At 51.2% G+C, this 26,827-nt stretch overlaps 2 protein-coding genes across 3 annotated transcripts in view; one reads left to right on the forward strand and one right to left on the reverse strand.

The window, feature by feature from the left end:
• Positions 1-21,791, reverse strand: part of LOC140455427 (cytochrome P450 2K1-like) — a 34,591-nt gene extending 12,800 nt beyond the window's left edge. The window contains exons 1-3 of one of the 2 annotated variants that reach the window (XM_072550294.1): positions 21,468-21,791; positions 10,417-10,579; positions 8,166-8,315 (exon numbers count right to left, since the gene is read on the reverse strand). In XM_072550294.1, coding sequence (XP_072406395.1) covers positions 8,166-8,315; positions 10,417-10,579; positions 21,468-21,659 — 505 coding nt within the window. In that variant the 5' untranslated portion in view covers positions 21,660-21,791. The remainder of the gene's footprint in view (positions 1-8,165; positions 8,316-10,416; positions 10,580-21,467) is intronic. The other variant, XM_072550295.1, reaches the window with a different exon arrangement.
• Positions 19,782-26,827, forward strand: part of LOC140455428 (class I histocompatibility antigen, F10 alpha chain-like) — a 30,689-nt gene continuing 23,643 nt past the window's right edge. Inside the window, exon 1 of the mRNA XM_072550300.1 lies at positions 19,782-19,865. Coding sequence (XP_072406401.1) covers positions 19,807-19,865 — 59 coding nt within the window. The 5' untranslated portion in view covers positions 19,782-19,806. The remainder of the gene's footprint in view (positions 19,866-26,827) is intronic.

Here is a 26,827-nt window from a genome sequence, read left to right on the forward strand (position 1 = left end):
CTTCTACCTTTGAGCCAGTTCTATATCCAAATGGCCAGTTCTCTCTGTATTCCATGTGATCTAACCTTGCTAACCAGTCTACCATGCAGAAGCTTGTTGAATGCCTTACTGAAGTCCATTTGGATCACATCCACCACTCTGCCCACATCAATCCTCTTAGTTACAAGAAATCACTCTGAAGGAGACATCCCGCCTTGTTACATTAGAGCCAGTCTCGCTACTAAAAACTTGGCGCTACATTTCCCTGAGAGCCCATCACCTCCTACATTTTCCAAAACAACATCCTTGTTTGAGATGGGAATAGCCACAGGAGACTGCTGCACTATCTGCCTACCTTTCCTGGAGTTAACCCATCGACCTGACTGTCTGTGCAGTTTTTCTCCCTTCCTGAAACTGCCATCCACCACACCCCTCGCTCCTGTAAATCCCTCTTTTCCTCAACCTGCCACTCTCACCAATCCATGCAATCCAATAGAATTCGCAAACAACCCACTTCCTGCAGATGTAATCATCAGTAACTTGGAAACTCTCCCCAATCTCCCACATCCAACAGTAAGAGCACATCACTCTACTAAAAGCCATCTTTACACCTTAATCGACAGATGCAGAAAATAGCCTGTCGTACCGTTCAAAAAAGGAGAACTTAGTACCTATGTTTTATATCATTCAAGTTTATTGAAGAGAGAGATGTCAATAAAAACACATAATCAAAAAGTACCCATTGTACTCACTGTTTGTAGATTTACCATAAATGACAGTAAGGTTACACTTTAAAGCGAGCCACTTCGCTGCTCCCCTGTTGTGAGATCCCCACATGGTGTCTCAAAGGGCAGCTTCGAATGTTACTGTTTGTTCATTTTTCTCAGAATGAACGCCAATGTCCAGATACATTTGTTACTAAACAGCAAAATCATACAGCTCTCCAGGGTCATTGCTGGGTCACACAGCTGTACAGGATCACTGTTGTCTCACACAGCTGTACAGGATCACTGCTGTCTCAGACAGCTGTACAGGGTCACTGCTGGGTCACACAGCTGTTCAGGGTCATTGCTGGGTCACACAGCTGTACAGGATCACTGCTGTCGCACACAGCTGTACAGGGTCATTGTTGGGTCACACAGCTGTACAGGATCACTGCTGTCTCACACAGCTGTCCAGAGTCATTGCTGGGTCACACAGCTGTACAGGATCACTGCTGTCGCACACAGCTGTACAGGATCACTGCTGGGTCACACAGCTGAACAGGGTCATTGTTGGGTCACACAGCTGTACAGGATCACTGCTGTCTCAGACAGCTGTACAGGGTCATTGCTGGGTCACACAGCTGTGCAGGGTCATTGCTGGGTCACACAGCTGTACAGGATCACTGCTGTCTCAGACAGCTGTTCAGGGTCACTGCTCGGTCACACAGCTGTGCAGGGTCATTGCTGGGTCACACAGCTGTACAGGGTCACTGCTGGGTCACACAGCTGAACAGGGTCATTGCTGGGTCACACAGCTGTACGGGATCACTGCTGGGTCACACAGCTGTACAGGATCACTGCTGTCTCACACAGCTGTCCAGAGTCATTGCTGGGTCACACAGCTGTACAGGATCACTGCTGTAGCACACAGCTGTACAGGTTTACTGCTGGGTCACACAGCTGTGCAGGGTCACTGCTGGGTCGCACAGCTGTGCAGGGTCATTGCTGGGTAACGCAGCTATGCAGGGTCACTGCTGGGTCACACAGCTGTACAGGGTCATTGCTGGGTCACACAGCTGTACAAGATCACTGCTGTCTCACACAGCTGAACATGGTCACTGCTGGGTCACACAGCTGTACAGGGTCATTGCTGGGACACACAGCTGTACAGGGTCACTGCTGTCTCAGACAGCTGTACAGGGTCACTGCTGGGTCACATAGCTGTACAGGATCACTGCTGTCTCACACAGCTGTACAGGGTCACTGCTGGGTCACACAGCTGTACATGGTCATTGCTGGGTCACACAGCTGTGCAAGGTCACTGCTGGGTCACACAGCGATGCAGGGTCACTGCTGGGTCACACAGCTGTACAGGGTTATTGCTGGGTCACTCAGCTGTACAGGGTCACTGCTGAGTCACACAGCTGTGCAGAGTCACTGCTGGGTCACACAGCTGTACAGGATCACTGCTGGGTCACACAGCTGTACAGGGTTATTGCTGGGTCACTCAGCTGAACAGGGTCACTGCTGGGTCACACAGCTGTACAGGGTCATTGCTGGGTCACACAGCTGTATATTGTCATTGCTGGGTCACACAGCTGTACAGGATCACTGCTGGGCCACACAGCTTTACAGGATCACTGCTGTCTCACACAGCTGTACAGGGTTACTGCTGGGTCACACAGCTGTACAGGGTTATTGCTGGGTCACACAGTTGTACAGGATCACTGCTGGGTCACACAGCTGTACAGGATCACTGCTGTCTCGCACAGCTGTATAGGGTCACTACTGGGTCACACAGCTGTACAGGATCACTGCTGGGTCACACAGCTGTATATTGTCATTGCTGGGTCACACAGCTGTACAGGATCACTGCTGAGCCACACAGCTGTACAGAGTTACTGCTGGGTCACACAGCTGTACACGATCACTGCTGTCTCACACAGCCGTACAGGGTCACTGCTGGGTCACACAGCTGTACAGGATCACTGCTGGGTCACACAGCTGTATATTGTCATTGCTGGGTCACACAGCTGTACAGGGTCACTGCTGGGTCACACAGCTGTACAGGATCACTGCTGGGTCACACTGCTGTACATGGTCACTGCTGGGTCACACAGCTGTACATGGTCATTGCTGGGTCACACAGCTGTATAGGACCACTGCTGGGTCACACAGCTGTTCAGGATCACTGCTGTCTCAAACAGCTGTGCAGGATCACTGCTGGGTCACACAGCTATGCAGGGTCACTGCTGGGTCACACAGCTGTACAGGGTTATTGCTAGGTCACACAGCTGTGCAGGGTCACTGCTGGGTCACACAGCTATGCAGGGTCACTGCTGGGTCACACAGCTGTACAGGGTTATTGCTGGGTCACACAGCTGTACAGGATCACTGCTGGGTCACACAGCTGGACAGGATCACTGCTGTCTCACACAGCTGTACAGAGTTACTGCTGGGTCACACAGCTGTACATGGTCATTGCTGGGTCACACAGCTGTATAGGACCACTGCTGGGTCACACAGCTGTTCAGGATCACTGCTGTCTCACACAGCTGTGCAGGATCACTGCTGTCTCACACAGCTGTACAGAGTTACTGCTGGGTCACACAGCTGTACATGGTCATTGCTGGGTCACACAGCTGTATAGGACCACTGCTGGGTCACACAGCTGTTCAGGATCACTGCTGTCTCACACAGCTGTGCAGGATCACTGCTGGGTCACACAGCTATGCAGGGTCACTGCTGGGTCACACAGCTGTACAGGGTTATTGCTGGGTCACACAGCTGTACAGGATCACTGCTGTCTCACACAGCTGTACAGAGTCACCGCTGGGTCACACAGCTGTGCAGGGTCATTGCTGTCTCACAGAGCTGTACGGGATCACTGCTGTCTCACACAGCTGTACAGGGTCACTGTTGGGTCACACAGCTGTACAGGTTTACTGCTGGGTCACGCAGCTGTACAGGGTCATTGTTGGGTCAAGCAGCTGTGCAGGGTCACCGCTAGGTCACACAGCTGTGCAGGGTTACTGCTGGGTTACTCAGCTGTACATTGTCGCTGCTGGGTCACACAGCTGTGCAGGGTAACTGCTGGATTACACAGCTGTACAGGGTCACTGCTGGGTCACACAGCTATATATTGTCATTGCTGGGTCACACAGCTGCACAGTAGCACTGCTGGGTCACACAGCTGTGCAAGGTCACTGCTGGGCCACACAGCTTTACAGGATCACTGCTGTCTCACACTGCTGTACATGGTCACTCCTGGGTCACACAGCAGTGCAGGGTTATTGCTGGGTCACACAGCTGTACAGGGTCATTGCTGGGTCACACAGCTGTACAAGATCACTGCTGTCTCACACAGCTGTACATGGTCACTGCTGGATCACACAGCTGTACAGGGTCAGTGCTGGGTCACACTGCTGTACAGGGTCACTGCTGGGTCACACAGCTGTGCAGGGTCACTGCTGGGTCACACTGCTGTACATGGTCACTGCTGGGTCACACAGCTGTACAGGGTCATTGCTGGGTCACACAGCTGCACAGGATCACTGCTGTCTCACACAGCTGTACAGGGTTACTGCTGGGTCACACAGCTGTGCAGGGTCACTGCTGTCTCAGACAGCTGTACAGGGTCACTGCTGGGTCACACAGCTGTACATGGTCATTGCTGGGTCACACAGCTGTGCAAGGTCACTGCTGGGTCACACAGCTGTACAGGGTTATTGCTGGGTCACTCAGCTGTACAGGGTCACTGCTGAGTCACACAGCTGTGCAGAGTCACTGCTGGGTCACACAGCTGTACAGGATCACTGCTGGGTCACACAGCTGTACAGGGTTATTGCTGGGTCACTCAGCTGTACAGGGTCACTGCTGGGTCACACAGCTGTACAGGATCATTGCTGGGTCACACTGCTGTATATTGTCATTGCTGGGTCACACAGCTGTACAGGATCACTGCTGGGCCACACAGCTTTACAGGATCACTGCTGTCTCACACAGCTGTACAGGGTTACTGCTGGGTCACACAGCTGTACAGGGTTATTGCTGGGTCACACAGTTGTACAGGATCACTGCTGGGTCACACAGTTGTACAGGATCACTGCTGTCTCACACAGCTGTACAGGGTTATTGCTGGGTCACACAGTTGTACAGGGTCACTACTGGGTCACACAGCTGTACAGGATCACTGCTGGGTCACACAGCTGTATATTGTCATTGCTGGGTCACACAGCTGTACAGGATCACTTCTGGGCCACACAGCTTTACAGGATCACTGCTGTCTCACACAGCTGTACATGGTCATTGCTGGGTCACACAGCTGTGTAGGACCACTGCTGGGTCACACAGCTGTTCAGGATCACTGCTGTCTCACACAGCTGTGCAGGGTCACTGCTGGGTCACACAGCTATGCAGGGTCACTGCTGGGTCACACAGCTGTACAGGGTTATTGCTGGGTCACACAGCTGTACAGGATCACTGCTGGGTCACACAGCTGTGCAGGATCACTGCTGTCTCACACAGCTGTTCAGGATCACTGCTGTCTCACACAGCTGTACAGGGTCATTGCTGGGTCACACAGCTGTTCAGGATCACTGCTGTCTCACACAGCTGTACAGGGTCATTGCTGGGTCACACAGCTGTGCAGGGTCACTGCTGGGTTACACAACTGTGCAGGGTCACTGCTGGGTCACACAGCTATGTAGGGTCACTGCTGGGTCACACAGCTGTACAGGGTTATTGCTGGGTCACTCAGCTGTACAGGATCACTGCTGGGTCATACAGCTGTACAGGGTCATTGCTGGGTCACACAACTGTATATTGTCATTGCTGGGTCACACAGCTGTACAGGATCACTGCTGGGCCACACAGCTTTACAGGATCACTGCTGTCTCACACAGCTGTACAGGGTTATTGCTGGGTCACACAGTTGTACAGGATCACTGCTGGGTCACACAGCTGTGCAGGATCACTGCTGTCTCACACAGCTGTACAGGGTCACTACTGTGTCACACAGCTGTACAGGGTCACTGCTGGGTCACACAGCTGTATATTGTCATTGCTGGGTCACACAGCTGTACAGGATCACTGCTGGGCCACACAGCTGTACAGAGTTACTGCTGGGTCACACAGCTGTACATGGTCATTGCTGGGCCACACAGCTGTATAGGACCCTGCTGGGTCACACAGCTGTTCAGGATCACTGCTGTCTCACACAGCTATGCAGGGTCACTGCTGGGTCACACAGCTGTACAGGGTTATTGCTGGGTCACACAGCTGTACAGGATCACTGCTGGGTCACACAGCTGTACAGGATCACTGCTGTCTCACACAGCTGTACAGGATCACTGCTGTCTCACACAGCTGTACAGGGTCACTGCTGGGTCACACAGCTGTGCAGGGTCACTGCTGGGTTACACAACTGTGCAGGGTCACTGCTGGGTTACACAGCTGTACAGGGTAAAAACAATGATTGCAGATGCTGAAAACCAAATACTGGATTATTGGTGCTGGAAGAGCACAGCAGTTCAGGCAGCATCCAACGAGCAGCGAAATCGACGTTTCGGGCAAAAGCCCTTCATCAGGAAGGCCTTTTGCCCGAAACGTCGATTTCGCTGCTCATTGGATGCTGCCTGAACTGCTGTGCTCTTCCAGCACCACTAATCCAGTACACAGCTGTACAGGGTCACTGCTGGGTCACACAGCTGAACAGGGTCATTTCTGTGTCACACAGTTGTGCACATTCACTGCCGGGTCACGCAGCTGTGTTGGGTCATTGCTGGGTCACACAGTTGTGCCGATTCACTGCCGGGTCACACAGCTGTACAGTGTCACTGCTGGGTCACACAGCTGTACAGGGCCATTGCTGGGTCACACAGTTGTGCCGATTCACTGCCGGGTCACACAGCTGTACAGGGTCATTGCTGGGTCACACAGCTGTACAGGGCCATTGCTGTGTAACTCAGGTATGCACATTCACTGCTGGGTCACACAGCTGTCCAGGGTCATTCCTGGGTTGCTCAGCTGTTTTGGTTTGATGCCTCCATTTCTAACCTCCCATGTGATATCTGCTTTGTCTCGCTTCATCATTTTTAAAACCATTGTTGTTTTGATTTCTTCCCAAAATAATCAAAGCAAAAGCTTATAAAACAGTAATTACTGCTCCAAAGATTCCAGGAGATCATCTCCAACACTGCAATATCTCCAATATGGAGCAGCTGTTACAGCCACAATTTTTTCCCATCCTCCACCTCAGGTTACACAGAATCCTTCAGCTTAAAATGACTTGGCAGCGATGGGTTTCAAAGCTACATCTCTGAAGAGACTGGAGTGTGGGAAGAAGAAATGTATCATTGTTTAACATCACTGAATCAAACTCCTGGAATTCCCTCTGTCAGGACATTGTGGGTCAACCTACAGCATGTGAACTGGAATTGTTCAAGTAGACAGCTCACCATCTCCTTCTCAAGAGGCAACTAGACCCGGGCAAAATGTTACTGGCAGTCAGCGGTGCCAATGCCATGTGTAAAGGTTTGAACACATAGCATGGTCTCAATTCTCACACTGGCTGTGATTGCTATAAAGGTCCCACCTTTTCAATCTCATCCCTCACCTGAGGCATGTTTAAGGTTAAACTCAGCACCAGTCATGTCTACTCAGTGAGAGAGAGGGACAACAGTGATTTCGCCCGTCAATTATGTCAGACCAAGTCGAGGAAGAACAAACCGATCTTCGGGGCGAAATGGACCAATGGCTTGAACAAACAAATGCCTAAATTGACCCGAGAGTTGGGAAGAGCATGAGAAAGGCTGTTAATACACCATCGCACCTAACTTTTAGCAACCACCGTCCACACTGAAGGAATGGAAGTAATTCAGTAAGCTTTGTGCAGGAGCAGACAACCAGACACAGACCATGTTGTGTCCGTGCTTACACACCAGAGTCTGGACTCAAATTACCTTCAAACTCCCTTGCCACTGCACCAGTGTCACAGCCTGTTGTGTCCTGTGAGAATCGGTGTGCACAGACCAGCCCACATTTTAAAATAAGAAATCCCACAAGGGTGCTTTCCACTCATCTCCAAGTTGTATTGGGACCTGGAACCAGAGGGCCCCCAAGGGCCACCCCAACAGTGACTGACCTGGGAGCCTCACCACTGCCATAGCTCAGCAAGTCTCGGTACCTCGACAGCCACACCTCTGCCGTATACATGAGAGTCTTTGTCACCAACACCTGGAGGCGATGACCAAAGAACCAAAGTGGCAGAGTCTCTGCTGATCAGGCAGGACCGAGTTAAACTGAGGGGAAGTATAGTCCTGAATCTTCACAGCAGCAGCAGCATTGGTATGTGGATGCTGCCCTGGAACATTCTCTTGAAGTTGGTGTTGGGATCTTTTATTCAAGTGAAAATCTTTTCTGTAGATGTCAATTTCGAGGGAACCATGAATCCCAGCATGTCATGACCCACCAAGCACTCACCCTTGTGACTCTCAAACACATCGACAAGAAAGCTGGCCTCTTCACTGATCCTGTCTTCAATAGATTTCTTGCCCATGCCAAATCCTCGGAGAGCTGAGATCACAAACTTTCGGTTCTCCTGCCACAACTTCCCCTCACTGAATATCACGCCTGAAAGTGACACACGAAAAGCTGATCAAATATTGTACACGGGTTCTGCTGTGAGTGCGGCCAAACCCCAGGTTTCTAACACCCTTTCCTTTCCTGAGAATTACACCATTCTATAACCAAGGGGAAGGTCATTGTATCCATGAGTACTCTTTGGGGGAGTGAGCCCATTGGTCTGACTTCACAAAATTCTTCTTGATGTTTTCATTCTCAATTCCCCTTGAGATGTTCCTGTTGACCCTGCTTCCAGAACCATCCCAGGTACTGCATTCCAGATAACAATGAGAGCTGTAAATCCAAATCTCATCTTCCCTCTGATTTTTGTAACCAAGCGGCCTCTTTTGATGTAGTCTGCCCAATTCTGGTCTCCCTGTTGCAGGGAGGATATTATTAAGCTGGACGGGGTTAAGAAGAGATTCACCAGGATGTTCCCAGGATTAGAGAGTTTGAGGGATGGGGAGAGGCTGCATAGGCTGCAACGTTTTTCACTGGAGTGTGGGAGGTTGAGGGGTGACCTTGCAGAGGTGTATAAAATCATGAGGGACATGGATAAGGTGAATGGCAGGTGTCTTTTCTCCCCAGGATGGAGGATTTCAAGGCAAGGGGGATATTCTTTAGAGGTGTGTAGAAAGGTTTTAAAAAAAGACATGGGGGCAGTTGTTTTATACAGACTGCGGTTTGTGTGTGGAATGAACTTCCAGTGGCAGTGGTAGAAGTGGATATCGTTATAACATTTAAAAGACATTTGGATAAGTATACGAATAAGAAATGTTTGGAGGAATGTGGACCAAGCGCAGCCAAGTGAGATAAGTTTAGTTTGGGATTACGTTCAGCATGGACTGGTTAGGCCGAAGGGTCTGTTTCAGTGTTTTATGACTCTATGATCTATGACTCCCAATTTCAGTGTTTGTCAATTCATATTTAAGGTTGTCCCACAGTAAAATGTGCCCTTTTTATTTGTTCATTTAATATTGAACAACTCGAATATATCACGTGAAGATTAATGTTCTGTAGCTTGAGCAACATTTATGGAGTCAGACAAATTGTTGATGCAGGGGATTGTCCCAGGTATTCAATGACTCCCATTATATTGAGGGAGGTGATGAAGAAGTGCAGTACCTTGAGACAGCAGGGTATTGGCAAGTGGCCAACTGGCAGGAAATAAAAAGTAGGAAGGTAACAGGGTCGGACTACCAACCCAGCAGCTTAACCAAGGGAGGGGTGTGAGGTCTGTTAGCAGCTCGGGATCCGATCCCTGCCATTTAATATGACAGCAGGAAGCCCGAACATATTGGGGTTTTGAATGAGATGCCAAAGTTGCACTATGTATTTCTGTGGATGTGGAATGTAGTGATTTTAATTGCTAGTAGCCCTCCTCTCACGCAGCACAAGTTTTGGTTGGCATTACTTTGGCATTTTCTAGCACATTGCAAGAATTCAGATTGTCAAAATGTGTATTTCTTCAGCAAAACCAAAGGAAATTATGTTGAAATTTAATAAAACATTTGTTTGGCTTCAAGTGGAGCATTGTATTCAATTCTGAGCGCCACATTGTTGGGAAATACTTGAGCGAGGGTCACCATCAGACGAATGATAGATGATCGCTTGTCAAAGGTGGTGCTGTTCACCTTGGAGAAGAGAAGGTTGTGTGAGCTTTTGCATGGAAATATCCAAGATCATAAGGGAACTCGTCAGAGTCAATGAAAAGACACTGTTTCCCATTGGCTGGAGGACTGAGAATCAGATGGCACAGAGCTCATAGCATTGGCAAAAGAAACAAAGAGGGTTTGTGAAAGACACATTGAATGGTGATGGTCAGAAGTGCCTGATCAATGGAAATTCAATGGAAGTTTTCAAAAAAGATTTGAATAAGTGCCTGACGAGGGAAAGACTTTTCAGGGATGCAGGGAAAGGGCAGGGAGCAGGACCATTTCACTGATAAACATTGGTCTAACCCAGGATTATTGAGAACGAAAAGCTTGGGTATTTATAAATTGAGGGAAATAGTGGCTAAAAGGCTACAGTTCAATTCCAGAACATTTTGTATCACTTTAACCAGCATGATCGGGTGAGCTGAGGTGAAGAAATGAAAGAGAGAAATTACCAGTTTGGAATGAAACTGCGTCATATATCGGTAAGTGTGGCCTCCCACTGAATTGATCAGCGTGATTCACGAGAGCGTCTTTCACTGTGTCGTAACCAGTCAACACCACTGCCTTCAGCGGGCCGAGCTCCACTGAAAATACACTGCCATACTTCTCTGCAAGCTACCAAAGAGAGATTTATTTCATTAAGGTTTCATTTCTAATCAGCTGTAGCACAAGTCAGGGGCGAAATATGAAGGAAAGAAGATTAATCCCCAATTCTTAAGAATTTGATGCCCATCTGTATTTTCCTTTCAGAAGGTGTTGGTGAGCTGCCTTCTTGACCCAATGCAGTGCAGGTGGGTAAACCTTCAATGGTGTTGGGAAAGGAATTCCAGAATGTTGAACATAGAAACAGAAGGAGGCCATTCAGCCCCTCAAGCTCCCTCCACAACTCAATGACATCATGAATAATCTTTGGCCAAACTCCATGTTCCTCCTTTTGGCCCATATCCCCTCATGGTTTTGCTTCATAAAAATGTATCTACCTCAAGTTTAAAACTAATAACTGATCCCACACCCACTGCCATTTGTGGAAGAGTATTCTACCACCCTTTCTCATATCTCCCTCCCGAACTGTCTGGCCCAGACTGTGTCCTTTTGTTCGAGACTCTCCAAACAGTGGAAATAGTTTATCTTTATCCACCCTTTTCATGTTAATAATCTCGAAGACTTTAATCAGATCACCCTTTATCCTTCTAAATTTAAGAGAAAGCAGGCCTTATTTGGATCATCTCTCTTCATAACCTAACCCCTGAAGGACATGTATTATTCTTGTAAACCTTCGCTGTGTTCTCTCCAAGGCTATTCCATCCTTCCTAAGGTGTGGAGCCCAGATCTGCTCACAATGCTCCACGTGGGCTCTGACCAGGGTCCTGTCTAACTGCAGCATAATTTATTCATCCTTTTGTATTCCAGGTATGAAGGCCAACATTCAACCAACTTTCTTGATTATAATCTGAACCTACTTATGTTATTTCAAAGATCTGTGCACCCAAACTCTCAAGTCTCTTTGCACATCCACTGTTGAGCCAGTGACACTGAAGGAACAGCAATACTTTGTCCTTGTAGATTCAGGTCGAACTTATTTCCATGTGATCGTGTTCCAATGTGGCTGGCTATCTGCATCAGCGGCTCACCAATATCATTGACCAAACTCCATGAGTTCATGGGCAGGCCCAGTGATGGTCATTGAGACCTTACTGCTGTTCCTCTTACTCAGAATGTAAGTTACCTTTTTCACTCTCTTGCTAGCCGTGTCTTCCAATTCCTGGATTTTCCTCTCGAGTGTTATCTTCTCATTCCCATTCCCCCCGAAAAATTAATCTGAGCCCTCCTCAATAACGTGAATATACTATCCCATCAGGACCCTGGTCTAGCCTCTATTCAGGTGCAAACCATCCGGCCTGGACAAGTCTCAACTGCTCCAGAATTGTTACTAACCTCTGAGGAGCCTAATTCCCCCAAACTTTCACCCCCTCCAAATGCCATATCCCCTGGCACGTATCCATCTGCTTATCTTCCATCTTGATTCCTGACCCGTGTGTGGCACTGTGGGTAATCTGGAGATTGTTTCCTTTGAGGTTCTGCAATGGACAAGCCGGAGGTGGCTGGAAGAACACAGTAAACCAGGCAGTGGAGAGGTCAACATTTCAGGTGCAACACTTCTTCAGGACTGGGGTGGGCTTTGGGAGTGGTGGGGTGTAGATAAAGGGGGAGGTTGGGGCAGGGTGGTGAAGTGGAGATAGGTGAAGACAGGTCGAGGGTATGACCTGGTTAGTCAATGGGAGGAATGGATCCAGTTGGTGGGAGAGAGCAGTGCAAGGGATGGGGGAGGGGCTGGGAAGGGAGTTGGGGGAATGGGGAGGGAGGTTATTTGAAATTGGAGAACTCAATGTTGAGTCCACCAGGCAGGAGGCAGCCCAGGCGGAAGATGAGGTGCTGTTCCTCCAATTTGTTATTGGGTTCGTTGTGGCATTTCAGGAGGCCAAGGATGGTCATGTCAGAAAGGGAGTGGGAAGTGGGATTAAAGCAGCTCCGGGCCCGGCAGAGATCCTCGGTGAACCATTCCCTAAGTTTACATTCAGTCTCGCCGATGTAGAGAAGACCACATCGGGAGCACCTGATGCAGTAAACTAGGTTGGAGGAGAGGCAGGTGAATCTCTGTCTCACCCGGAAGGACTGTTTGGGGCCTGGATGGAGGTGAGGGAGGTGGGGTACTGGCAAGTTTTGAATCATTTCTGGTTGCAGGGGAAGATACCTGGGGGTTCGGGGGTGTTGGTGGGGAGAGTGGTGCAAACAAAGGACTGTCGAAGGGAACTGTCCTTGCAGAAGGCAGAGGGGGGTGGGCAGGGGGAGATATACTGGGTGGTGGCGTCTAGTTGGAGTTGGCGGAAGTCTTTAAGAATGATGTGTTGGATACACAGACTGGTGGGATGGTAGGTGAGGACAAGGGGGACTCAGACTTTATTGTGTTGGTGGGGGTTTCGAGCAGTGGAGTGGGGAATGGAGGTGGTGCAGCAGAGGGCTCTCTGGATGATGGAGGGAGGAATAGCTCGGTCTTCAAAATAGCTGGACATCTGGGATGCTTGGGAGAGGAATGTCTCCTCGTCCAAGCAAATGCAGCAGAGGCAGAGGAATTGGGAGAATGGGATGGAGTTCTGGCAGGATACTGGTGGGAAGAGGTGTAGTCCAGGTAGTTACGGGAGTTTGTGGGTTTGTAGTAAACATCCATCTGGAGACTGTCGCTGGAGATGGAAATGGTGAGGTCAAGAAAGGGGAGGGAGGTGTCCGGAATGGACCAAATGAATTTGAGGGAGGGGTGGAAGTTGTGGGTGAAATCGCTGAATAGCTCCAGTTCAGTCTGGATTCAGGATGCTGCCCAAATGCAGTCATCGATGTAATGGTGGAAGAGTAATGGCACAGTGCCTGTATAAGTACTGAAGAGGGACTGTTCAATATCGCCAACAAAGAGACAGGTGTAGCTGTGGCCCATCCGGGTGACCATGGACACCTCCTTGATTTGGAGGAAATGGGAGGAGTTAAAGGAAAGGTTATTGAGGGTGAGGACCCTTTCAGCGAGGTGGAGGAGAGTATTGGTGGAGGGGGGAATGGATGAGTCTGTTTGACAGGAAGAGGCGAAGGGCCTGGAGGCCATCTTTGTGGGGTATGGATGTAAATAAGGACGGCAGATCCAGAGAGTAGATCAAGCGCTGGGGGCCAAAGAACTGGACGTTGCTGAAGAGATGGAGGGTGTGGTTAGTGTCGTGGGTGTGGTGGGAAATGCCTGATCCAAGGTAGGACGGGATGTGTTCGGTGGGACAGGGGCATGCCGAGACGATGGGTCAGCTGGGGGAGTTGGGCTTGTGGATCTTGGGGAGTAGGTAGACTGGGCAGTGTGGGGCTGGGGAGGGGAGATCACTGGAGACAATGAGGGCACAGACAGTGTGAGTGAATTCAGCTTGATGGGTCGCGAAGGTGGGGGGGGAGGGGGTCGCGGGCAAGGGGGGGGGTAGGACGTGGTGTCGGAGAGTTGACGTTCAGCCTCTGGAACATTGAGGTCCGTTGTCCAGACAACTATCTTTGTCAGTGCGTTTGGTGAGGAGCGAGTGGTGTGCTGCACGTTCGGAGGGGGTGAGGTTGGAGGGGGTGGGGGGAGGGTTGGAGAAATTGAGGTGGTGGATGTCACGTCAGCCGTCTGGAATGAAGAGGACAAGGGCGGGTGGTGACCAAGTGGAGGAGGAACCTTGGAGGTGGAAGAGGGGGTCGTCAGAGGGAAGTTGGGAATTTTGGGGTGGAATCCTGAGGTGGCTGATGTGGGGGAGGGGAGAAGGGTGATGGCATGTGGTGGGTGAGGTTTGGATGTGGTGGTGGTCGGGGGAAGTGAGTGTGGGGGAGAAAGGAGATTGGGAGGGGAGTGGGCTGGGGAGTGTTGTGGGGGTGTGGGGGGAAGGGGTGCTGGGGTGGGAGGGGTGAGGTTAAGAGGAAGAGGTGGAGGGGTAGGGTGCATTGTGGAGGTGGATGGGTGCGGAGGGAGAGTGGGTGCACTGGCTGACAGGCTGAGGGTTGGCAGTAGGACCAAGGGGTGACCCTGGGAAATGAAGTCTGAGTCTTGTTTGCAGAGAGGGCGGAGCCAGAAGTGGAGGTGGGAGCTGGAGGGAAGTCGAGGCTGATCTGAGTGATGTTGTAGGAGACGTCCGGAGCAATGAGGAGGAGGTTACAGGTGGGTACTTGGGTGGTGGGGGGGTGCCCGGGAGGGTGTCGTGGTGGCACAGGTACCAACCTGGAACACAGCTCCCTCAACTCAAACTGCAGGGCCCCACCCAGCTGGTGCATAGCCACTAGCTGTTCACCTTCTGAATGTTCTTCATTCATTCAGTGACGTTCTTGAACCAGGATTTTTTTTATATTTCAGAAATATACATTCATAAAAATATTTTGATGATCTGCACAATTGGTCATGCCATTCATACATAAACATTCCATTTCTTTGCATACAGAGATCGAGTAATCATTCATATATACAAGTCTGTACATTGACCCTCCACATATTTAGCTGAGGCAGACGTTACACAGTGGTCTTTCCCCACCGCGCCTCGGTTGCAGCTGCCCCAAGCTTCAGCGCATCCCTCAACACGTAGTCCTGGACGTTGGAATGTGCCAGTCTGCAACACTCAGTCGGGGTCAACTCCTTCAGCTGGAAGATCAACAGGTTTCGGACCGTCCTGAGAGCGTCCTTCACCGAGTTGATGATCCTCCAGGCACAGTTAATGTTCGTCTCGGTGTGAGTCCCGGGGAACAGGCCGTAGAGCACGGAGACCTGCGTCACGGCGCTGCTCGGGATGAACCTCGACAAACACCACTGCATTCCTCTCCAGACTTCCTCTGCATAGGCACATTCCAGAAGGAGGTGTGTGACAGTCTCGTCCCCCTCGCAGCCGCTTCGAGGGCAGAGTGTGGTGCGGCTGAGAGTCCGGGCGTGCATAAAGGATCTCACAAGCAGAGCCCTTCTCACCACCAGCCAAGCCACGTCTTGGTGCTTGTTGGAAAGTTCTGGCGATGAGGCATTCTGCCAAATGGCTTTGACAGTCTGCTCAGGGAACCGCTCGATAGGATCCGCCCTCTCCTTTTCCCGAAGGGTCTCAAGGACATTACGTGCTGACCACTTCCTGATGGACTTGTGGTCAAAGGTGTTTTTCTTCATAAACTTCGCCATGAAGGACAGGTGATATGGAACAGTCCAACTACTCGGAGCGTTCCGCGGCAGCTAGGCCAGGCCCATCCTTTGCAACACCGGGGACAGGTAGAACCTCAGTACATAGTGACACTTGGTGTTTGCGTACCGGGGATCCACGCACAGCTTGATGCAGCCACACACAAAGGTGGCCATCAGGGTGAGGGTGGCATTGGGTGTATTTTTTCCCCCATTGCCCGGATCTTTATACATCGAGTCCCTTCGGACCTGTCCATCTTTGACCTCCATATAAACTGGAAGATGGCCCGGGTGACTGCAGCGGCACAGGTTCTGGGAATAGGCCAGACCTGTGCCACATATAATAGCAATGACAGTGCCACACACCTCATGACCAGGTTTTTTCCCGTGATGGAGAGCGACCGTAGCTTCCATCTGCCCAGTTTCTGCCTCACTTTGCTGATACGCTCCTCCCAGGTCTTGGCGCACGCCCCAGACAACCCGAACCAAATACCCAGCACCTTCAGGTGGTCGGTCCTGACGATGAAGGGGATCGAGGATTGGTCGGCCCAGTTCCCGAAGAGCATGGCCTCGCTCTTGCCTCAGTTTACCTTGGTCCCCAAGGCCCGTTTGAACTGGTCACAGATGCTCTTGAGTCTGCGCACGGACAGCGAATTTGAGCAGAAAACGGCGACGTCATCCATGTACAGGGAGGCCTTAACCTGCAGGCCCCTGCTGCCAGGAATAGTCACCCCTCTCAGGCTCGCATCCTTCCTGATGGATTCGGCAAATGGCTCTATGCAGCACACAAAAAAGGCGGGTGAGAGGGGGCAGCCCTGCCTGACTCCAGATCTTACAGGGAAGCTATCTGATTCCCACCCATTGATTGAGACTGCACTGACAATGTTGGTGTGGAGCAGTCTGATCCAATTTCCGATTCCCTCCCCAAACCCCATTTTGGAGAGAACATCTCTCCTATACCTGTGTGATATCCTGTTAAAGGCTTTCTCCTGGTCCAGGCTGATGAGGTAGGTGTCCAACCCTCTGTCCTGCACGTAGGCGATTGTATCCCCGAGGAGTGCGAGACTCTCAGCAATTTTCCTGCCCGGTACAGCACAGGTTTGGTCAGGGTGAATCACCGACCCCAGAGCAGACCTGACCCGGTTGGCGATTACCTTTGACAGAATTTTGTAATCCGCATTCAACAGTGAGATTGGTCTCCAATTTTTGAGTTCCTCCCTCTCCCCCTTCCAGTTGTAGATGAGGGTGATGATGCCTTTCCTCATGGATTCACCCATGGTACCTGCCTGAGGCATACTGACATACACCTCCAGCAGGTCCTGGCCGATCAAGTCCCACAGAGCAGAATACAGCTCGACCGGTAAGCCGTCGCTTCCGGGAGTTTTATTCTTTTCGAAGGACTCGAGGGCCTTGGTCAGCTCATCCAGAGATAGCGGCTGGTCCAGCCTCTCCCGTGTTCTGTCGTCTAAGACCTCCATGATAGAGGACTGGAACGACTGGGAGGCCGCGATGTCAGTTGCCTTGGGTCATACAGACTGGCGTAGAACGATTTGCTGATCCTCATGACGTCAGCCTGAGATGACGTTACCGAGCCATCTTCTTCCTTCAGGCTGCTGAGCACGGAGCTCTCTTTGTGCACCTTCTGGAAGAAGAAACTTGAGCACGTCTCGTCCTGCTCCACCGAGCGGACCCTGGACCGAAAGATTATCCTGGAGGCCTCCGAGGCAATGAGCGAGGCTTGCTGGCCCTTCACCTCCTTGAGGTCCTCCGTGACATCGACCCCCATCGTCTGCAGCAGGAGCAGGTTCTGCATACTTTCCTGGAGCTGGGACAGTTTTCCCCGCCTCTCTCTCGCCTCCTGGACACCTTTGAGGGTGAAGAACCTCTTGATGTTCCCTTTTACTGTTTCCCACCAGTCCGCTGGAGACTCAAAGAGGGGCTTCACGGTTCTCCAACCTGCGTAATCCCTCTTGAGCTCTTCGATGTTTCCCGGGGTCAACAGCTTTGTGTTCAGTTTCCACGTTCCCTTGGCCGCCCGCTGCTCGTCCTGGAGGTGACAGTCGGCCAGCAGGAGGCAGTGGTCAGAGAAGAACACCGGCTTGATGTCGGTGGATCTGACCGAGAGCGTTCGGGACACAAACAGGTAATCTATCCTAGAGCGGATAGACCCGTCTGCCCGTGACCAGGTGTATCTACGCTGTGCTCTGTCTGCAGGGGCGCTGAAGACGTCGTGCAGCTTGGCGTCTTTGACCGTTTCCATCAGGGCCCTGGACGTAGTGTCCGGTTTACTGTCCCCCCCGCCGGATCGTCCATCTGCATCAATGATACAGTTGAAGTCTCCGTCCAGAATGACCGGTCTGGACGTAGCCAGCAGCAGTGGAAGCTGTTGCAGGACGGCCAACCGTTCACTCTTACCCACTGGGGCGTACACGTTGATTAGTCTCAGGGGAGCTTCTCTGTATTTAACATCCGCGACGAGGAGGCGCCCGCCCACCACCTCCTTAACCTCGGAGATGTTGAAGTTGCCTCCTCGCAACAGGATACCCAGGCCGGAGGCGCGGCTATCGTTGCCCCCCGACCAAACTGACAGCCCATGGGCCCCCAAGCTCGACCATCTCCTGTAGCTGCTGAGGTGCGGTATCCCACACTCCTGCAGAAACAGGACGTCGGCTTTAACTTTGGCCAGGAAGGCCAATGTCGGCCAGTATTCGACTGGGACAACACTACTATTATAGGACAAGCCAAACAGAGAACAGCCAGGGAATTCCTAGAGGCATGGCACTCATCCACAGATTCAATCAATAAGCATATCGACTTGGATCCAATGTACCGACCAATGCAACGGACAGCTGGAACTGACAACCAGAAGTGGCAGATTCAAACCACTATAAATGCCAGAGAAAAGATCACAGAAGTGCTTCACAGGAGGCTCCCAAGCACTGAGGATGTCACCTAGACAGGGAACGAAATGTCTGCAACACAAATTCCCAGCTTGGGCGAACAGAACCACAACAACGAGCACCCGAGCTATAAATCTTCTCCCAAACTTTGAATATATACACACACACACTTTCTCATACATACACGCAAACACACACACCACACACACACAGACCCTCTCTCATACACTCACACATACACCCCCCACACTCTCACTCTCTCACATACACTCATCCCCACATGCACAGACACACACTCAGTCTCCCCTGCACCCACACACATATAAGTTTGTGGTAAAAACAATGCAGATACTGGAAACCAGATTCTGGATTAGTGGTGCTGGAAGAGCACAGCATTTCAGGTAGCATCCGAGGAGCAGTAAAATCGATGTTTCGGGCAAAAGCCCTTCATCAGGAATAAAGGCAGAGAGCCTGAAGCGTGGAGAGATAAGCGAGAGGAGGGTGGGGTGGGGAGAAAGTAGGTAAAAACAATGACTGCAGACGCTGGAGACCAGATTCTGGATTAGTGGTGCTGGAAGAGCACAGCAGTTCAGGCAGCATCCAAGGAGCAGCAGCAAAATTGACGTTTTGGGCAAAAGCCCTTCATCAGGAATAAAGGCAGTGAGCCTGAAGCGTGGAGAGATAAGCTAGAGGAGGGTGGGGGTGGGGAGAGAGTAGCATAGAGTACAATGGGTGAGTGGGGGGGGGGAGATGAAGGTGATAGGTCAGGGAGGAGAGGGTGGAGTGGATAGGTGGAAAAGGAGATAGGCAGGTCGGACAAGTCCAGACAAGTAATGGGGACAGTGCTGAGCTGGAAGTTTGAAACTAGGATGAGGTGGGGAAGGGGAAATGAGGAAGCTGTTGAAGTCGAGTCTTCAACCATGTCGTGAAACAAACTCGACTTCAACAGCTTCCTCATTTCCCCTTCCCCCACCTTATCCTAGTTTCAAACTTCCAGCTCAGCACTGTCCCCATTACTTGTCTGGACTTGTCCGACCTGCCTATCTCCTTTTCCACCTATCCACTCCACCCTCTCCTCCCTGACCTATCACCTTCATCTCCCGCCCCGACTCACCTATTGTACTCTATGCTACTTTCTCCCCACCCCACCCCACCCCACCCTCTCCATGCTTCAGGCTCACTGCCCTTATTCCTGATGAAGGGCTTTTGCCTGAAACGTCGATTTTACTGCTCCTCGGATGTTGCCTGAACTGCTGTGCTCTTCCAGCACCTCTAATCCAGAATATATGTTTGTGGGGTGAGTTTGTACTTGAAGTGTTACATTTTATTTTGTTCAAAAACTGCATAAATAAATGTAAGATTCTGTACACTGGGACACCGACAGATTTTAACCTCACACCTTCAATGCATTATCTGAGTTGAGGTGGTACCTATTGTTCAAGATATCTCGAGAATGTAACTTTAAAAGAAGTTCTGGGATTTACAGATGAAAGAACTGAATCGAACATGATCATTCTAAAAGATGAAAGACTAGATCTTTATTTGTTTAATATGACACTCCATGACACTGCAATCCTGTTGCTATAAATCCTGTGTTTTCTGAATCTGCTCCACACCCACCTGATACAGAAGCAGCCCTATTGGCTGGTGTTGTGGGAGTTTTAACTTTGTCCGCCCCAATCCAACACTGACTCCTCCAAATCATGCCATATCTCCCAAGTCCCAAATTCCTTAGAGCTGTTGCTTTCCCAATCCTCCCCCTGCAACCCTGCTCCACCCCATTCCCAACCTTGGGCCCCCCTCTGGTGGGATGGCCCCTTGCACTTTAAATTGCGTTGGGAAGCGGTGATTGTATTTGCAAAACAAAAAGAAAAATCAGTCCTCATTTTGTTCATGATTATTGGACTGAATTTTAAGACTTTTTTTTTCTTTCCCTTGTGACACGTATTTGATGGGCACTTGGCTCTGGGATATTCCTCAAAGGAACACTCACTCTCACAAACCAGTCCCTTCCCTTTGCACTGACCTCACTTCGGTTTTTGATCAGGACATGAATTCAGTTTTAGATTAGATTACTTACAGTGTGGAAACAGGCCCTTCGGCCCAAGTCCACACCGCCCCGCCGAAGCGTAACCCACCCATACCCCTTACCTAACACTACGGGCAATTTAGCATGGCCAGTTCACCTGACCTGCACATCTTTGGACTGTGGGAGGAAACCGGAGCACCCGGAGGAAACCCACGCAGACACGGGGAGAATGTGCAAACTCCACACAGTCACTCGCCTGAGGCGGGAATTGAACCCGGGTCTCTGGCGCTGTGAGGCAGCAGTGCTAACCACTGTGCCACCGTGCCGCCCACCGTGTTTTCCTGAACTTTCCAGAACTTTCACAATGTCAATATCTGGTTATAATGGCCTGAAATAAAAAATCCAGAGATTTTCGATTCTCCCAAATCTTCTTCCATCATTTTATATCGATCCCCTCTCTGCTTTAAATATCTGGTTGTAAGGATCTGATAAACTCTCAAATAGGCTTCAGGATTCAGACCAAATCCAGCACGGTCAGAGGCCATTCGGTCCATCGTCCAGCGTCGCTCTCGCTTTACTGTCACATGTTAATTAAATTGAACATTTCCCAGATTGGTCACTCTCTGAGGTGCCATAACTTTGCAATTGCTTTGTTTTTTTTCTGCCTCCTGTTCTGTTTAGAATTAAAGTCCGACCAGAGATCAGAGACTCTCAGAACACAGTCCCCAGGGCTAACAGATTCCTCGGTCAGGGATGACGGATCTGCTTCGGTTTGTGTCTCTCTCGGTCTCTGTGAGCTTCTCCTTGGGAGCTGTTCCCTCACACCGCCCCATCCCTCAGACATTCCCCCAGTGAAGGATTCTCACTTACCCCAATGAGAGACCAGTCCAGCCTCTTGAGGTCCAGTTGGTGCAGGTTTCCGATCAGAGGAAGCGGGGTTGGTCCGGGAGGGAAATTCATGGGAACTCTCCGCCGAATTACGGACACGACCAGGAAGAGAAAGAGGGTCAGCAGCGATAGGGCCAAGGTGTAGTCTGTGGGGAAGAGCTTGAGGAGAGCCATTGTGTCAGAGTGCTCAGACACCAGTGATGTTCGAGTGTGTTATGTCCTTCAGTCCAGTCCCCACTGGCAAAGAACAGCCTGTTTTTCCTGATTTGTCTCACCGAGTGTTTTTAAGCCCCACCTTCCCTGTGAAATTCCATTAAACATTTGGGTACACAGTAACCTGAGCTTCTTGGCACAGAAACGGTGCTGCCCTCTCTTGTAATCCCACAGCAGGCCAGGCAACATCAGGAGGTGGAGAGGTGAACGTTTCAGGTGTAACCCTTTTTCAGGACTAGGGGTGGGTGTTCGGGGTGGGGTGCAGATAAAGGGGGTGGTGAGGGCAGGGTGGTGAAATGGGGAGAGGTGATGACAGGTAGAGGTTACAACCCGTTTGGTCAATGGGTGGAATGAATCCAGTTGGTGGGAGGGAGCAGTGGAAGGGATGGGGGAGGGGTTGGGAAGGGGGTGGGGGGGGGGGGTCGGGGGAGATGGGGAGGGAGGTTACTTAAAACTGGAGAGCCCAATGTTGAGTCCTCAGGCTGGAGGCTGTCCAGAGGAAGATGAGGTGTTGTTCCTCCAATTTGCAGTTGGGTTCATTGTGGCAATGGAGGAGACCAAGGCTGGTCGTGTTGGAAAGGGAGTGGGATGGGGAATTAAAATGGGAGATCCGGTCAGTCCCTGCGGTCCCTCCTAAGATGCTCGATGAACCGTTCCCTAAGTTTAGGTTTGGTCTCCCCGATGCAGAGTGGTGCAAACCAAGAGCTGCTGAAGGGAATGGTCCTTGTGAAAGGCAGAGGGTGGTGTGGAGGGGGTGGGGTCTAGTTGGAGTTGGTGGAAGTGTTTAAGGAGGATGCATTGGATGTGGAGACTGGTGGGGTGATAGGTGAGGACAAGGGTGACTCTGTCTTTATTGCATTGGGGTGTGGGGTGTTTGGAGCCGTGGAACCTGGAATGGAGATGATGCAGCAGAGGGCTTCTGGATGACAAGGGGGCGGAGAAACTCATTGTTCAAAATAACCTCCTGTACCATTCCCTGACTCCCTTCCCAGCCCACCCCCCCACCTCCCTTCCACTGCTCCCTGACACCCACCAGATTCACTCCCTCCATTGACCAACCAGGTCGTATCCTCTACCTGTCTTCACCTATCCCCCACTTCACCACCCTGCCCCCACCACCCCCTTTACCTGCAGGTCCTCCCACCCCCACCCCCACTCCTGAAGAAAGGTTACATCTGAAATGTAGACTTTCTCCCCCTCCGGATCCAGCCTCCTGCCTGATTATTTTGGATTCCAGTATCTGCAGTGTTTTTGTCTCTGACTTGTCGTTCCACATTGAAGAACAGCAGGAATCCACTTCGGGAGAGAGAGGTGTGTCAATTCCAGAGCTGCTCATTTGAACCAAAGTCTCTTGTCCCACAATCCTGTCATTCTCTTCAGAGTCGATCATGCCCCTGCTCTATTGCACTTAAAGTTCAAGATTTACATAAAAGTGTTAAGCAAATACAGTTTGGATCTGTAAGCATTACAACACCAGGGTTTGACTCGTGTGTGATGTTTTGTAACTTTTGGCTGAAGAAAAATGAAAAACAGTTTGTGAATTTTTGACAATTTGGAAAGCTTCCTGGTCCCACAATCAGTCCCAGCTTGTTTAATGAGGGTGCTCCTGCCCTGCTAATTTATTTTTTATATTTCAAAAATATACATTATTCATAAAATAATTTGATGGTCAGTACAGTTGGTCAGGCCATACATATGTCAACATTTACATACAGAGATCAGAATTTATCATTTTGTACATTTTTCTGTACATTTTTTAATCATATGCCCATATCTTTAGCTGAGGCGTCAGCAGAGCCCAAATGACTGCGCATGGGCCCCCTGTTCTTCTTTAGGCAGGCAGATGTTACATGGTGGTCTTTCCCCACCGCGTCTTGGCGGCAGCTGCTACAAGCTTCAGCGCATCCCTCAACACGTAGTCCTGGACCTTGGAATGTGCCAGTCTGCAGCACTCGGTCGGGGTCAACTCCTTCAGCTGGAAGATCAACAGGTTTCGAACTGCCCAGAGAGCGTCCTTCACCGAGTTGATGATACTCCAGGCACAGTTAATGTTCATCTCGGTGTGCGTCCCGGGGAACAGGCCATAGAGCACGGAGTCCCGCGTCACGGCGCTGCTCGGGATGAACCTCGACATGCACCACTGCATTCCTCTCCAGACTTCTTCTGCATAGGCACATTCCAGAAGGAGGTGTGTGACAGTCTCGTCCCCCTCGCAGCCGCTTCGAGGGCAGCGTGTGGTGCGGCTGAGAGTCCGGGCGTGCATAAAGGATCTCACAGGCAGAGCCCTTCTCACCACCAGCCAAGCCACGTCTTGGTGCTTGTTGGAAAGTTCTGGCGATGAGGCATTCTGCCAAATGGCTTTGACAGTCTGCTCAGGGAACCGCTCGATAGGATCCGCCCTCTCCTTTTTCCGAAAGGTCTCAAGGACATTACGTGCTGACCACTTCCTGATGGACTTGTGGTCAAAGGTGTTTTTCTTCAAAAACTTCTCCACGAAGGACAGGTGATACGGAACGGTCCAACTACTCGGAGCGTTCCGCGGCAGCGAGGCCAGGCCCATCCTTCGCAACACCGGGGATAGGTAAAACCTCAGTACGTAGTGACACTTGGTGTTTGCGTACCGGGGATCCACACACAGCTTGTTGCAGCCACACACAAAGGAGGCCATCAGGGTGAGGGTGGCATTGGATGTATTTTTTCCCCCGTTGCCCAGATCTTTGTACAGTGAGCCCCTTTGGACCCGGTCTATCTTTAACCTCCATATAAACTGGAAGATGGCCCGGGTGACTGCAGCGGCACAGGTTCTGGGGATAGGCCAGACCTGTGCCACGTATAATAGCAATGACAATGCCTCACACCTGATGACCAGGTTTTTTTCCCACGATGGAGATCGACCGTAGCTTCCATCTGCCCAGTTTCTGCCTCAATTTGCTGATACGCTCCTCCCAAGACTTGGCGCATGCCCCAGCCCCCCCGAACCAAATACCCAGCACCTTCAGGTGATCGGTCCTGACGGTGAAGGGGACAGAGGATTGGTCGGCCCAGTTCCCGAAGAGCATGGCCTCGCTCTTGCCTCGGTTTACCTTGGTCCCCGAGGCCCGTTCGAACTGGTCACAGATGCACATGAGTCTGTGCACGGACAGTGGATCCGAGCAGAAAACAGCGACGTCATCCATGTACAGGGAGGCCTTAACCTGCAGGCCCCCGCTGCCAGGAATAGTCACCCCTCTCAGGCTCGCATCCTTCCTGATGGACTTGGCAAATGGGTCTATGCAACACACAAACAAGGCAGGAGAGCGAGGGCATCCCTGCCTGACTCCAGATCTGATTGGGAAGCTATCTGATTCCCACCCATTGATTGAGACGGCACTGACAATGTTGGTGTAGAGCAGTCTGATCCAATTGCAGATTCCCTCCCCAAAGCCCATTTTGGAGAGAACATCTCTCATAAACCTGTGTGATATCCTGTCAAAGGCTTTCTCCTGGTCCAGGCTGATGAGGTAGGCAATTATATCCCTGAGGAGTGCGAGACTCTCAGCTGTCTTCCTGCCCGGCACAGCACAGGTTTGATCAGGGTGAATTCAAACCCACAGCACTGCAGCAAAATCTTCAGAAACACTCTCCTAGTGACTGGTGTGTGCTCCTCCACCTTCCTGACAGTCACCCTGACTGTGTTGCGAAAGCCCTGGCCAGGGCTGTGAGTGGCTGCTGAGGCCATAGCTCTGAGGTTGGCTCATAACTGAATTGGCGTTAGGCCGATACCATGATCACCAATGTGGTTCTCTCCAAAATGGGCTTTGGGGAGGGAATCAGAAAGTGGATCAGACTGCTCCACACCAACATTGTCAGTGCAGTCTCAATCAATGGGTGGGAATCAGATAGCTTCCCTGTAAGATCTGGAGTCAGGCAGGGATGCCCCCTCTCACCCGCCTTGTTTGTGTGTTGCATAGAGCCATTTGCCGAGTCCATCAGGAAGGATGCGAGCCTGAGAGGGGTGACTATTCCTGGCAGCGGGGACCTACAGGTTAAAGCTTCCCTGTACATGGATGACGTCGCTGTTTTCTGCTCGGATCCGCTGTCCGTGCACAGACTCGTGTGCATCTGTGACCAGTTCGAACGGGCCTCGGGGGCCAAGGTAAACTGAGGCAAGAGCGAGGCCATGCCCTTCGGGAACTGGGCCGACCAATCCTCTATCCCCTTCACCGTCAGGACTGACCACCTGAAGGTGCTGGGTATTTGGTTCGGGGGGGCTGGGGCGTGCGCCAAGACCTGGGAGGAGCGGATCAGGAAGATGAGACAGAAACTAGGCAGATGGAAGCTACGGTCGCTCTCCATCGCGGGAAAAAACCTGGTCATCAGGTGTGAGGTCCTCTCAGTATTGCTATATGTGGCACAGGTCTGGCCTATCCCCAGGACCTGTGCCGCCGCAGTCACCCGGGCCATCTTCCAATTCATTTGGAGATCAAAGATGGACCGGGTCCGAAGAGACACAATGTACAAAGACCGGTGCAATGGGGGAAAAAAAACGCCCAATGCCACCCTCACCCTGATGGCCACCTTTGTGTGTGGCTGCATCAAGCTGTGCGTGGATCCCCGGTACGCAAACACCAAGTGTCACTACGTACTGAGGTTCTACCTGTCCCCGGTGTTGCAAAGGATGGGCCTGGCCTAGCTGCCGCGGAACGCTCCGAGTAGTTGGACCGTTCCGTATCACCTGTCCTTCATGGCGAAGTTTATGAAGAAAAACACCTTTGACCACAAGTCCATCAGGAAGTGGTCAGCACGTAATGTCCTTGAGACCCTTCGGGAAAAGGAGAGGGCGGATCCTATCGAGCGGTTCCCTGAGCAGACTGTCAAAGCCATTTGGCAGAATGCCTCATCGCCTGAGCTTTCCAACAAGCACCAAGACGTGGCTTGGCTGGTGGTGAGAAGGGCTCTGCCTGTGAGATCCTTCATGCACGCCCGGACTCTCTGCCGCACCGCACGCTGCCCTCGAAGTGGCTGCGGGGGGGACGAGACTGTCACACACCTCCTTCTGGAATGTGCCTATGCAGAGGAAGTCTGGAGAGGAATGCAATGGTGCTTGTCGAGGTTCGTCCCGAGCAGCGCCGTGACGCGGGACTCCGTGC

Source organism: Chiloscyllium punctatum, chromosome 30 (assembly GCF_047496795.1).
Source record: "Chiloscyllium punctatum isolate Juve2018m chromosome 30, sChiPun1.3, whole genome shotgun sequence".
NCBI classification, from domain to species: Eukaryota; Metazoa; Chordata; class Chondrichthyes; order Orectolobiformes; family Hemiscylliidae; genus Chiloscyllium; species Chiloscyllium punctatum.